This window comes from Siphateles boraxobius, unplaced genomic scaffold (genome assembly GCF_051911475.1).
Source record: "Siphateles boraxobius isolate OS27281-9 unplaced genomic scaffold, OSU_SipBor_1 20, whole genome shotgun sequence".
Classification (NCBI taxonomy): Eukaryota; Metazoa; Chordata; class Actinopteri; order Cypriniformes; family Leuciscidae; genus Siphateles; species Siphateles boraxobius.
Window position 1 is genome coordinate 17082710 of NW_027508811.1, and position 13933 is coordinate 17096642.

Genomic DNA, 13933 nt, shown 5'->3' on the forward strand with positions numbered 1-13933 from the left:
GTTACTGTCCCATCTTTAAGCATTTTGTGAATCCGGCATTGAACTCTGAGATTTTAGAAGGAGAGAAGACGTTTGTGGGCTGGTCAAGTTGTTTGCGGGCGGACATCGTACAACATAGGTGGGTTATATGCAAATGTCTAATACTGATGTAGAACCGTAAAGGAGTAGGATTCGAATTAAAAACGACTCGTAAAGGCGGTTCAGAGTCGATTCTTTCTTTTGGGAGACAATTACTTTATTCATTGTGCAGCTATGTTACAGAGTGCATGAAAGGGAATATTCGAAGAAACGTAATAGGGGCACTTTAATACAAACATATTGTATTACACATGATATATTTACATCAGCATAATTACCATTTTAAGAATTATAATTTGCCTTTGGGCGATGATTGTGTTGCCACACCACAGCATTATGTTGCTGTATTGATTTGTGAAACAAATGTGTAATCCACTACTGCTCTTAGTTGTGACCATTAAACGAGGATGAATTTAACTTCCGCCACTCTCGCTGCAAATTATGCCACACACATTCTTTCAACAATATGCCCTTTCTCCAAAACCCCACCCTTAAAAATTTATTACAGTAGTAAAAAAGAAAAATAGTAGTAGTTAGGAGTGTGTTCTAGTGTTGTGCTTGATGGATGCCACAACAAATGGTATTTGCCAACAAATGAGCTGATTCTTTTTAACGATTCAATCAGTAAAGATTGCCAAAACAGTCACAAGTAAATTAGTGATTTGAATCAGACAGTAATCGAGCCATTACAGATTTCACAACTTTGAACACGTATCGTGTTTTGGTTGTTACATTAGCCTGCAGTAACATATCTTTAAATGTGTGAGACTTACATCAGACTTGCTGAATGATTTTTCATGCAATTTAAGATACAATTTTAAAGAGTTTGGCACTAATAAAAAGGCTACCAATGTTATTCTAAAAAAATGTTCAGGGTCAATAAACCAGTTTATTGTCTAGCATTGTTAGCATGGGCGTAATTTCCTATGGGGACAGGGGGGACATGTCCCCCCCAGTTTTCAAAATCCCGTTTGTGTCCCCCCCCCCACACTTTCAAATTCGTTTGTTATGATTTTAAACCGCACGCCGTCATCGCAACGGAGGAGCAGGACCGAGCCTGTGTCGACGCGCGGGTCCACGTCCAGGAACTTCGCGTGCACTCTAAAAATAGCTCAATGCCAGTTCTAATCAGGTTCTAATGAGCAGGAATAACGTTAGCGGTTGCGGCGCAACGCCAGAAACAACAAAAGGTGACTTTAATGTCATCATGGATGAAAAGAAAGAAAGGAGATGTGAATTGGGTGATTCAGTAAATTTGCTCAGGTCTGGAAAATCATATTTTCTGTCTAACGTTACACCTGTTGATGTTAGCCTTACGTTGACTGAGGCGAGCTACACTGCTGCTTAATAACTTCAGACTGTGTTAGCTAAATATATTAATGTAGAACATTCTGTGTAGCTCACTAAAAAATAAACATTCTGTAGGCCTAAGTTACCATGAAAACGAGTCCACTTTAAACCGCTGCATTTTCTGTCAGCAACGAAGTAGCCTAGTCAAGACAGAACCTAACAATAAAACACACACATTTATGCCAAAATGTCCGTTTTGTCGAGTATCCCACAAGAACAGTCTTAAATTAGTTAAATAGAATCTTAAATGGAAGTAAAGAGTTGTGAGAGAATGAGACGTGTGAGATCCTGTCAGCAGCGGGCAGATCTTAAAGTGACAGCAGCCACTCATTCTCTCTGTCAGTAAAGTTAACCAAAGAACAAAAGGAAAAGAGAAAATTAATAACTGCTCTTGACTAAAGAACGGATTAATCAAATAAAATATTTTAAATTAATTTATTTAAATTAATATTTAATTTATAATTTATGCCGTTTTATAAACTTTCTGAAATGTCTGTATATTTCATACATGTTAGACAACTGGCACAGCTGTTAGACAGAAAGTCAACATAATATGACATCTATTATGGGTTTATGTGAGGTTTGTTTTAAGTTCACTTTTTTCACTATTTTTTGAAGCCTAATAAAATGAAGCCTAAATTCATCGAGACATTATTCTGTCTTTATGTTGTTTCTACATTACAGTGGAAATTGAGTCTCACATTATTTAAATTTTATTTACACACAAAACATTAATAGCTAACATTTTTTACTTTATAAAATTATTCTCTTAAGTCTTGGCGATCGGCCCCTATTAAACAATAAAGTAAGACATCTTTTTCTTATATACATAGATAGCCTACTATTATTTTTGGCAGAATTATCATTATAATCAAATGATTTCCTGGATTTTGCATCACAAATGTCTGTAAATGCAGGAAATGGGATTCAAATCGAAAATATTTTCCCCCACTTTGTGTCCCCCCCACTTCTCAAACCAAAGTTACACCCTTGATTGTTAGGCTCAATTGTAAGATTGAACCAATTGAGGAGCACTTTTTTGGGGAATGGTATGTGTCATTGGAACCATAAACCATTTGTAGAAGAATTTGCAACATTTGACTTTCATAAGAATATTTCTGCTAGTTTTAATTAAAACAAACTTATGTGGAACAAATATATTGAAATACAGCAACAAAAAAAACTTTATATAACAAACATTTTTTTTAATAACTATAACATCCCTTCATCTCAGAACATAGCATGACTGGTGGTTTAAAGGTAAACAAAGAAGCAATACAATCAAACTCATTTATTCAATTAACTTATTTGGTGTATGTAAAAAAAAAAAAAAATGATGTATCCCCTAGAAGATTCTCAACCACTGCCATAGAATTGTAAACGTGGACAACAGCACTCTGAACAACAAACTGTATCAAATGATTCTGTAATTTGGCTACTAAAACATTATTTTGACCCCTAAATATTTAATTTTTGGAGCCCTAGTCTTTTTTTTTTAGTCTGAACAGCTGTTTCTGTCAGGTAGTAAGGACATTTTATGCGTGGTATTTCAAAAACAAATCGCTCATAACACCTTTAAGAGATGCCAAACTCAGCATGTGTTCAGGATGACTCACACACTTGTGAGGGAGTTTGTTGGATTGCCCATTGTGCATTCTTACCACAGTTGAAGTCTTTCCAAGGTGGTTTGAAGCTGTTTTGAGTAGTTTTCAGAGATAAACAGGAGGAAGCGTTTTTGTTACATTGGTGAAATTACAACACTTACATCTGCTTGTATGAAGGAATAACAGTTAGTTACGTAATAATTAATCCTGGTAGATTCCTGAATTCTCTTCACTTCTTTAGAATGGACACATAGAAACAAAATAAAATAAAAATGCCCTTTGGACTATGACCTAAGATAAGTATACAACAGATTTACATCAGAGATTGTAAAGGTGTGGTCACTAGACCCCGTTTCTCCAATCTAAGTCTGAAGTAATATAACAGAATTGTATTACTTACTAACCCAAAATGGATATTTTGAAGAATGATGGAAACCAAACAGTTTTGGTGCCCATTGACTGCTATTGTATGAACAAAAATAAATTAATACATTTATCAAAATATCTTCATTTTTTAATGTCCCACAGGAGAACATTATACAGGTTACTGACAGAATTTTTTTTTTTACCGAACATATTCCTTTAACATTTAAAAGAACGTGGCCTTATTCAGCAATAACAATTCAAATGAAAGTAGTAGCAGTTTACTCATTTTGAATTTTGGTTTAATTAATTTTTAACAACAATGGCCTTTAGAAACTAAAGATACACAGTACCTCTTGCTGTTTAGCTCTTAAAGTAAACATATGTTTTGCATTATCTTAACTATGTACTAACGTTACTTTTAACTGTGTATTGACTTACCTTGCTCTAGATTCTTTATCTTCTGACAACGAAGCGTTGCGTTTCGTACTGTAGGACTTAAGGAAACATTCTCCACATTTAATTATTTCATATGAATTGTGTTTAATACAGGTCACTTCTTTGCAGCTTGATATAGGTTACAGTACCATTTATGGTTTGTGACTATATTAACATCTTTATGGGAGGACTGTTATTGTGAAAGTCAGATGGATGGATTATTTTCTAGGAACGCAAGGCAGAACACATTATCAGAGATACACACAATTACAAAAGAGTAAAATCATTTACATAGGAGGTATAATGTACATTTCTTTTTTTCCAAAATGCACATTACATCGAATACAGAGAACATTTCATCACTCCTTGTGAATTGTATTATGTCTCTTGAAACCGGGAGATGAATAGGCCAAGAATGTCTTGTATAAAGGCACACAGCCTTCATACCCAAGAGTGATCCTCCTCCTCCTCCTCAAATAGCCCTCATTTTACATAAAAGAAAATACTTTTCCTTGCTCTTATATGCTTGCTTCTACATCTGCTCTGACCTGATCTACTCATACGAAGAAGGAATGCAAGAGGACAAGAAACAGATGGAGGAGAAAGTGGAGAAACAATGAAGAATAATGTTTTATTCTAGTTGTGGTTGGCTATGTCAGAGTGGATTTGGATGGAGCAAAAGCATAAAAGCAAAAGGTAGGAGAATAAGAGAGGCGTGAGGAGGAGTGCAAGGCAGAGGCATGTCAGAGAAAGAACAGATAGATGAGAGAAAGTGAACCAGGGGGTGGATTAGAGAACACTAGCCCACAAACAAGTGAAGAAGAATTTAATTGCTGTATTATTCCCTATTAAATCATTGCCACTACTTGAATTATTTTATGTATTCAAATAACTGGATCATCAGATCTAACATCCACATTATGTGCTTATGGAGTCACATGTGATCAAATTCATTCTGCTCTTGTCTGGACCCCATTAACACTAGGTGATCTGAACTTTACAGTAAAATCCATTGCATCCTACAGATGGGTACTTATGTGTAAAAATCTTAGTTAACAATGCAGGCAGGACATCAAGAGTTCCTGATGTCAACATCACTGCACATATTACAGACAGCCAGTGTGCCACAAAATATCTTGCAAAGATGAGTTAAATGCACTGCCAGAATAAAATAGCTTTGTGGATCTTGTACACAACTACCTCTTGACTACAAGAACAAAGTGGCCCTTTGCATGCGGGTACCAACCTTTTTGAATAAGGCCCGGAGTTTGCAGACTTTACAGGTACTCTTGGATCTGGCCTTTCTGTTTATGCTGTCTGGTTCCTCATCATCCCCTTCATCTCCTGCTTCTTCCTGTCCTAGCCAAGGAGTCCAAACCCCTCCATGAAGTTGCGGGTCTGCCATTGGGTCGTCTGGTGGATTGCGTAGAGACACAGCAGTCCGGTTGTACTCGGAAAGCCGGGTCAAGAGCATTTTGACCACCTCAGGCCGTGCCTCTGCCAAATCTGCCCTCTCGTAGGGATCAGCAGTGACGTTGAAAAGATAGACAGACTTCCCCTGCTGGTCTCGTCTCTTTTCCATGCCCTGCCACTGCTGCGGACCTCCTGGCATCGTCTGTGGAGGGAACCAGTCTCCATCACCTACGTTTCCAGTCATAAGTTTCCAGTCACCAACTCGAATGGCTGCACGCACTCCTGTATCCCATATCCCAAAACCATTAAGAGTTAGGAGTCTCGGGTCAACTTCTCCATGCCTGCGTGACACTGGGTCAATGTTGAAGAGGATTTCAGTTCGTGGACAGGGTAGCCCACTACTTATAGCGCCCCAAACATCTTGGCCGTCCAGGTGGCTGGAATCAGACTCTCTGTATCCTGCAAGAGACAGCAAGGTTGGGTACCAATCAGAAACATGAATCAGAGCCTGACTCACCACCCTCTTCCTTTTCAAAAGTGGGCTGTGTACAAAGCCAACTGTTCGAACTCCGCCTTCCCAGTAGGAGCCTTTGCCACCACGCAGGGGCCAATTACAACCCCCTGAGAGAGGTTGGCCCCCGTTGTCTGAAGAGTAGATGAGCACAGAGTTGTTGTAGTAGCCTCGCCCCCGCAGCTCACTGACAATCTCCCCTACCGACTCATCTACGCCGCTCACCATTGCGGCATAGTGGCGCCGAGGTCTGTTGCCAAGGGTCTGGTAGCGTCTGAGAAGATGCCCAGGAGCTTGTAACGGTGTGTGCACAGCCTGAAGGGCCACATATAGAAACAGGGGCTTCCGCTGGTCATGATGTCTCAGGATTTCTTTTACTCTGCAAGAGTCCAAATGACAAAAACAAAGCATGCATGACCCATTGCAGCAAAGTATTTGGTTCACAAATGGTTGCAGTTTCTCACCTCTCCGTGTAAAGTCTTGTTGAGTAATTTCCACTCAGCTCCCAGGCTGGCCGGTCTCCATCGTGCAGATCAAACCCACAGGCCTCTGTACCGTCACAGCTTTGGAAGTTAAAATGGTCTCCGCTGCCCGTCAGTGATCCAAGGAAGCTTTCAAATCCACGGCTCGTTGGCAGACACTCGGGCCGGCAGAAACCCAGGTGCCATTTCCCTACCATGTGGGTGCTGTAGCCAGCCTGCCGGAGCCTCTCAGGGAGTGTTGGTATGTCAGGGGGCAGGCAGAGGGGCTGGCGTGCACGGATGATCGAGTGTTGAAGTCCAGTGTGAATCTGATACCTGAAAAGAAAAAGATGGTAGGCGGTGATTGTGGAGGAGGAACACTGTCTATACCAGGGTTCTTCAAATCTGGCCCTGAAGAGTCACTGCCCTGCAGAGCTTAGCTAAAACCATGATCAAACTGACCAACCTAATTTTCTAGTAACTCTGAAGACCTTGATTAACTGATTAAATCAAATGTCTTTGATTAGGATTGGAGCTAAACTCTGCAGGAGAAGAACCCTTGTTTATACCAATACATTCGCTGGGTTTAACCACAACAGAGGACAGCTACTAATATTGAATATCCAATATCATATTAATAGTAATAACATTAAGATTATGATTAATAGTATGAAGTCTCATTGCATTCAGGTATGAAAAACACAGACACATACATACATAGTAGGATGCATATAATAGTGGCATTAGAACAGCAATATTAAGTCTCTTACCGTCCAGTCATAAGCTGGCTTCGTGAGGGGGAACAGATGGGCTGAACATAGTAATTTTCCAGCTTCACCCCTTCGCCAGCCAGTTGGTCCAACACGGGCGTGTGGATCTCTGAGCCATGGTACCCGATGTCATTGAAGCCTTGGTCATCCACCATCACGAAAACAATATGTGGGGGAACTCTGCCCGGTCTGAGAATCTTTCCCTCCGTAGTGTGTAGCAGTCCTAGCACCAAGCAGAACCCAAGCACTAACACATCCATAATGTATACACCAATCCACCAGGTTGCTTGTTCGTTGACTAGCCCTTTGATGACTAAATTTTCTAAATGTTGACTTTCAACCAAGCCGAATTAACAGAGAAAGCTTGCTGTTATGATCCATCGTGGTGCATGAAGGTCCTTTCCCCCCCTCTGAAGTAGATTTTGCTCTTTTAATTTAATTTGAAACTAGTGTTTAATGAAATCCGTTCTGTAGGTATTCACGATTTGTTATGCTAGGATGGTATACTGTATGTCTGAGAAACTTTGCAAGCGGAGATGTTTTGTCCAAGAGTAAACACTGCTGTCTTCTAACAAGACCATGTTACATTCCTCTAGCACACACCTACAGGATCAGGATAATAGAACAGTAATCGAAAGTGTGTTATGCATCATTAATTTTTTTTTTAATTTCATTATAAATTGAGCTATTTTCAGTTTATAGCACATATTTTATATACTTTTAGCATTACTTTTTAAATGTTATATTAAGTTTAATTGTGTGAGGTTGCATGTGAATGTTTCTTGATAGGGGGAAATGTTCAAAATAATGGAAATATGATGAAAATACAGGACAACAAAAAGAGAAGAAAAAACAAACAAACCAGGAAATACATTGTTGACACCACCTGGTCAGAAGGTGTATTACACCCAACTAATGTTAGGTCCTGTAGGACATTACCTGTGGATGATATTGACAAAACAAGCATTAGTGCAAGTGAAGCAGTGCTGATAAGACAAACCTCACAAATCGTTTCACTGATACTTTAATTAGGGCCTACCTCAGAAATCAAGGCGTTTACCTAATAATGAGTTCCCAGAACAGAGGCTGTGGAGGCTGACTTTCCTGTATAGTGGCTAACTGATGCTTACTGTGGAACAGTGGAAGTATGCATGGAAAGGACAAGCACTGGTCTGCTGTATAAAGCTCAATAAAGTCTATACTTGCATATCTATTAAAGGGACAGTTAACCCAAAACTAAAAATTCTGTCGTCATTTACTCACCCTTGTGTTGGTTCAAAGCTGTATGACTATCTTTTGCTGAACAAATAATTTTTTGAAGAATGCTTCCATTGTATGACCACCCCCCCCTCCCCCTCCATTATATCCATAAAATCAGTAGCAACCACAGAAATACACTCCAACATACCAGGCCTGAGCTTGCAATAAGAATAAATGTGTCATGTTGTGAAACCTACCAATTCAATCAATCAAAGCAGAAGCTAGTAGCATTAAACCAAAGGTCTTCTACTGAAGCCAGACGACCACTGACAGATAACAAATGTTTAGTTTGCAACCACCACACCTACACCAGGAACACCTATAGATGAAGCTATGAGGCCATGACAGTACATTAATGCTGTAGTTTTACAGATGAAGGTTGTGAGAATTCAAACGGAAACAAACAAGACCACACAAGCGCACACTCTCCTTTGAGAGGAGAGGTGCGGCACACATATCCGACCCTCTGAAGGGCTATCGACCGCACTCAGGTTTGCTCTGCCAGCGATCTCCTCTATGTAGCAGAGAGGAAATCAATGCCACAAAATGAGTCAATTTCCTACATTAAGTCAAAACAGACGACAGTCTCACCCAAGTGGGAAATTTCACAGCCATCTCAGTGCAGGGAGAGAAAATGGAGGAGGAAGCCAGAGAGAAAGAGAGAGAAAAAAACACTCAAAATGAGCAGCCTGGTCTGTTCACCATTTAGTCCAACTGGTTTTGCTTAAGGACCCAGATTTTACCTTGGACATTGTGGCAACCTAATACAGTACTAAAATGATTGACACTAAAAATGTGGCCATTTTACTACGAGAGACTAAACAGATGTTAAGTATTACAGATTTTTTATATTAATTTAGTTCCAAACCTATATGACTTTCTTTCGTCTGCTGAACAAAAGATGTGTAAGACCTAAGAAAAGCCATATAGGTTTGGAACGAAATGAGTAAATGATAACAGAATTTTCTTTTCTATCTCTTTACATTATTGAAAGCACAACATAACATAAAAGAAGATAAGACAACTAAATATACACAAATAATCAAAACGCACTCAAAAGAGGTGTAAACCCTTTTGTGGCCAAACACCCAGTGAGCCCATAAACTTACTGTTTTTAAAGTGTTGGTTAACCCAAAACTGAAACTCACCCTCAAGTTGTTCCAATCCTGAATGAATTTCTTTCTTCTGATGAACAGAAAATAAGATATTTTGAAAAAAGTCAGTAACCAAACAGTTTATGCCTTCCCATACTATGGAAGTCAATGGGGCCCTAGCAAGGCCTGTTTGGTTACCCATATTCTTCAAAAGATGTTCTTTTGTGTTCAGGAGAAGAAAGCAATTCCTACATGGTACAACTTGATAGTGAATAAATGTGTTTTTGGTGAACTAACCCTTTAATCAATGGATAAGTTGAAATGTTCTAGAGGTACAGCGTGTGTAGCTATCACCAAATTACTCAAGTATGTAGCGCCACTATGTGGGGCAAAAAGGCATAACACCTAAAATGTTCTTTATGGAGCTTCCAAAAGGACAGTAATATGGATGTCTATGCGATGGAGACTGAGCTACTTTAAAATATTAGACACAATATGACTGTTACACACTTATTTTCTATTTTTCTTGTGCTTTTGGGCAGCAACTATAAAAATATTAAAAAGTGCTTCCCTAGACAGGACTGCGTGTTCCCTTTAAAAGTTGATTTGGTGGCAACACCCACAGGCAGATATTTTCTAGGCAGACAAGTACAGTTCTTCTACTTGAATGAAAAAATACCAAAATCTCTAAAACTGATGACATTTTAGGATCATACATTACATTTAAAGTTTTGGGGTCAGTAAGACTTTTTGTTGTTGCTAAAATAATTGAGTACTTTTATTCAATAAGGACACATTACATTGATCAAGATTAATAGTAAAGATATTTATATACAGTTGTGGTCAGAATTAATGACAACCCTGGTGAATATGATCAAAAATGGCAGTAAAAAATAAATCTGCATTGGTTATCCTTTTGATCTTTCATTAAAAAAAATTGCAAAAATCTAACCTTTCATTGAAGTAAAAGAATTGAAAGTAGGGTGGTAAGGGGGATCACATGAAATAAATGTTTTTCTCCAAAACACGTTGGCCACAATTATTGGCACCCCTAGAGTGTTTTACGAGAAAAATATCTCTGAAGTATACTCCCGTTAATATGTACCTTTTTTTTAGCGCACCAGAGTGACTAAGAACATGAAATTGTCTAGCTATGACTTATTGTTTAACAGAAGTTTAAATATGAGGAAACGCAAAGGCCAAATTCCCTTAATCATCCATTACAATGAGTAAAACCAAAGAATATAGTTCTGATGTGCATCACAAAATAGAAAGTGGCTGCAAGAAAATAGCTAAAGAATTGAAAATCCCCATTTTGTCCATCAGGGCAATAATTAAGAAGTTCCAATAAACTAAAAATGTAATGAATCTGCCAGGAAGAGGACGTGTCTATATTCTCTTAATACATGGCAAGGAGGAAAGTTCGAGTGACCAAAGACTCTACAAAGATCAAAGATGGAGAATTGCAGAGATTAGTTGAATCTTGGGGTCAGCCTAAAAGCCTAAAACAAATTCCAACAACCCCTACATCACATCGCCACATGTTTGGGAGCGTTTCAAGAAAAATTCTCCTCTATCATCCAAAAACAACCTCCAGCAAAATTAGCTGTCAGTCACGACTGGAATTTCAAACGGCACAGGGTTCTGTGGTCAGATGAAACTAAAAGAATAGCTTTTTGGCTCAATCCACGAATGAGGGGCTAAAAGATTTCCACCTACTTTTTAGCCCATAGGCCTGCTCTTTTTTCCCAAAATGCTCAATACCAGATCAAATGAGTCACACAAACATATCCAACCGCTCTAAGATTTATTAGAGATAATACAGCGTTGGGAGTTTTTAAAATACAGTTGTTGTTTTTTTATAAAAAAAAAGAAAAGAAAAGAAAAAGAAAAATAGACTAGACAGCAGCTTCTCCTTGTATAGGACAGACTACACAGGACAGCCCTTCTCCTCTCCCGCTTTCACAGCTCCTGACATACAACACATTAGCCACAGCATCTACATTAACTTCCACATGTCAGTGTGCGTAGTGTAGAGGAAAGTGCATGGTTAGGATAAATACGGGGATACACCTGATAAGACACTTCACTGGATTCTAGTGGGAGACGAGACATTGTTCCCTCGATTGCATACACGTTCTTACCGTTTGGTTTCTGATCCAGCTTTGTGCGTTTGTGTCTGTGGAGACGAGAAGGGCTGCGGATCTGACGTCCTCTAAGTGTACTACTCAAACAGAGCTCTGGCTGTACACAATCGCTTTTAGGTTCAACTGATGTCTATTCAGTAATAATCCCACCCACCCAGACCCAAAATATACAACACTTTTAAATGTACAACGCTTTACAATCATTCCTCAGGAGAGATGAGCAAGGCTAGACTGTGTGTGTGTTTTTGTACAAGTACTAGTGTATTAACACACTTAAGTCACCAGTGAATTCATGCTTGTCCACACTGGTTGTGCGTTCTGGTCCTGATAGGTAGATCTGTCATTAAGAGAAGAGAAGGGACTACATATCCCAGCATTCCCTCATCTTCAACACGCCAGACAGGGCATGTGAGCACCTTGGCAGCAGGGAGCGGCTGAAGTTTGCAGTCCACTCAGAGCCGTTGCTCATTTCATCTGCTACTATAGTTTTGAACCAAGTGGTTTTGGTACCTCTGTAGTGAGCGGACTGTTTTTTTTTTAAGATGTTCTGATACTGGAGGTGCAGGAGACGCCCTCTCAGCTCCAGCTGCTGCTCTGGAGCTCTTCTCTGAGCCAGGTAGGTAATGCCTGGCCCAGCCGATTCAGCAGCCGCAACAATTCCAGGTTATGCTCTCGGTAGTACTCCGTCAGGAAGGCACGTGTCTGGGAAAGACACAAACAGAGCTGTTTCAGGAAACCTAACTAACAACAGCCTGTAGCAATGACTATGTTTGCAATATAGAACATCCTAGAGTACCATTGCTACAGTTAGTGTTTTATAACAACAACTTCCCAGAAATTATTTTCTAAAATTTTTTAGTGGTCCACAAATTAAATAAAAACATTAGAAAATGTATTTATTGTTAAATTTAAAATGTATTTAAAACTATTAAATCTATTTTTTTTTTAAATCCTAAGTGGTATTATTATTATTATTAATAAATTATAAATTATTGAATTATTATAATTGTATTATTATTAGAAATATAATATAATAATATAAATATAATATTTTGCAATTAGAAATTATTAGTTCAATAATTATCAAATTATATATAAAAATTCCAAATGTTTGATTATTATTATACCAAAGATTCATGTGGTGAAATCAGCTTATTATTGTTATTCTTCTTAATAATAAAATTATAAATTATTGAATTTGTGCTAATTCTATTATTATTATTATAAGTAGTATTTGTAATTACATTAATATAAAATTAAAAATTATTTGGATTATTATCATCAATATTCAAATTGCCAAAAGCAGCTTTTCCACTGGCTGAGCGGTTCTAAGAATGGGTTGACCCGACGGTGGAAAAGCACCTAAAGATTTGTGTAGTGGAATCCGCTGATTATTTTAACATATGTGTTTTTGTTTACATTTATTGATTGCTTGTTTGTTTCACTAAGCCAATTTCCCTACTCAGTTTTTTTCATTAAGCAATAAACAAAAACATGACAAATAGCCTAGAATGACTCAGAGGACTCTGTGTATTCTACTTGCAATGAACCAAACATGCTTCTTGTATTTTACTAGTTGAAACATATCCAGTGATATATGACACATGACTGTCCGTGTCTGTGTGAGGTCAAGCCCATCACTTCTCACTGACGGTGAGTCACACGTCTATAACAGCGTGTCCTTGCCACTGGCATTGTTCAGAAAGAGAGAAAGTTATATGAGGGAGGAGAGAAGAGAGGAGACTATCATCTACCTCAGGGGCCATTTCAGGATATTTTCTGCCTTTACTCTTCCCCAGACACTTAGGACGCCCACCTTCCAACCTCTGACACCAGAATCCTTTACCTTCATCAAAGCTGCAAAACACACACAACACACAGTTTTATACAAGAATAAGATTATTCACAGGTGTTCATTAACAGAGTGAGGTGATGTGTAAACTGCGGCACTCACATGAGGGTCTGGGTGTAGTTGAAGATGGGCGTGACCCCCAGGAACCGCTGGATGCCGTCCATCACCAGGACTGGGTTAGATCGGAGCAGGGTGCCGTCTACAATGTGGAGCTAATGTGGAGGAGTGTCAAATAAAGAAAGTATTAAAAAACAACAAATAGAATTGCTAATGTTTTGTTTAACATTTTTCAAAATGTTACTGACGTTGACATTTTGACATTTCAAGCTAAAACTATTAAAATTGTTAATTTGCAAAAAGCTGAAAGAAAAATAATAGGCGAAAAACTTGAAATAAATGATAAAAAAGTAACACGGAAATAAACAAAGCTAAATAGAAATATAAAAATCAAATAAAATTATAATAAAAATGACAAAAGCACATTAAATTGCTTAAAGAAACTAAAATTAAAATCAAAACGGAATAAAAATCAAAATATGAATAAATAAACAGAAAAAGTAATGCTGTGAAAAATCAAAAACTCAACTGGAAA

The 13933-nt window shown here is 38.3% G+C and overlaps 2 protein-coding genes across 8 annotated transcripts in view; both read right to left on the reverse strand.

Annotated features, from left to right (window-relative positions):
• Positions 1-3918: 3918 nt before the first annotated feature.
• LOC143745238 (arylsulfatase I) lies at positions 3919-7755 on the reverse strand. The gene is made up of 3 exons (XM_077237238.1): positions 6989-7755; positions 6222-6554; positions 3919-6136 (listed from the first exon to the last, which is right to left on the reverse strand). Exons 1-3 carry the CDS (start codon positions 7246-7248, stop codon positions 5041-5043), a joined length of 1689 nt encoding a protein of 562 aa, XP_077093353.1. The 5' UTR covers positions 7249-7755; the 3' UTR covers positions 3919-5040.
• Positions 7756-11132: 3377 nt separating this feature from the next.
• ndst2a (N-deacetylase/N-sulfotransferase (heparan glucosaminyl) 2a) overlaps positions 11133-13933 on the reverse strand; it is a 166377-nt gene continuing 163576 nt past the window's right edge. For all 7 annotated transcript variants that reach the window (XM_077237212.1, XM_077237215.1, XM_077237214.1 and 4 more), the window contains 3 exons: positions 13444-13553; positions 13244-13346; positions 11133-12191 (listed from right to left, as the gene is read on the reverse strand). In XM_077237212.1, the coding sequence (XP_077093327.1) occupies positions 12066-12191; positions 13244-13346; positions 13444-13553 (339 nt within the window). In that variant the 3' untranslated portion in view covers positions 11133-12065. The remainder of the gene's footprint in view (positions 12192-13243; positions 13347-13443; positions 13554-13933) is intronic.

Excerpts from the sequence above, each read along its gene's own strand:
- LOC143745238 (XM_077237238.1), bottom strand. The coding sequence starts at position 7,248 with ATGGATGTGTTAGTGCTTGGGTTCTGCTTGGTGCTAGGACTGCTACAC. Across the intron at positions 6,555-6,988 it reads AGCCAGCTTATGACTGGACG|GTATCAGATTCACACTGGAC; the intron begins GTAAGAGACTTA and ends TTTTCTTTTCAG. Across the intron at positions 6,137-6,221 it reads ACAAGACTTTACACGGAGAG|AGTAAAAGAAATCCTGAGAC; the intron begins GTGAGAAACTGC and ends GGACTCTTGCAG.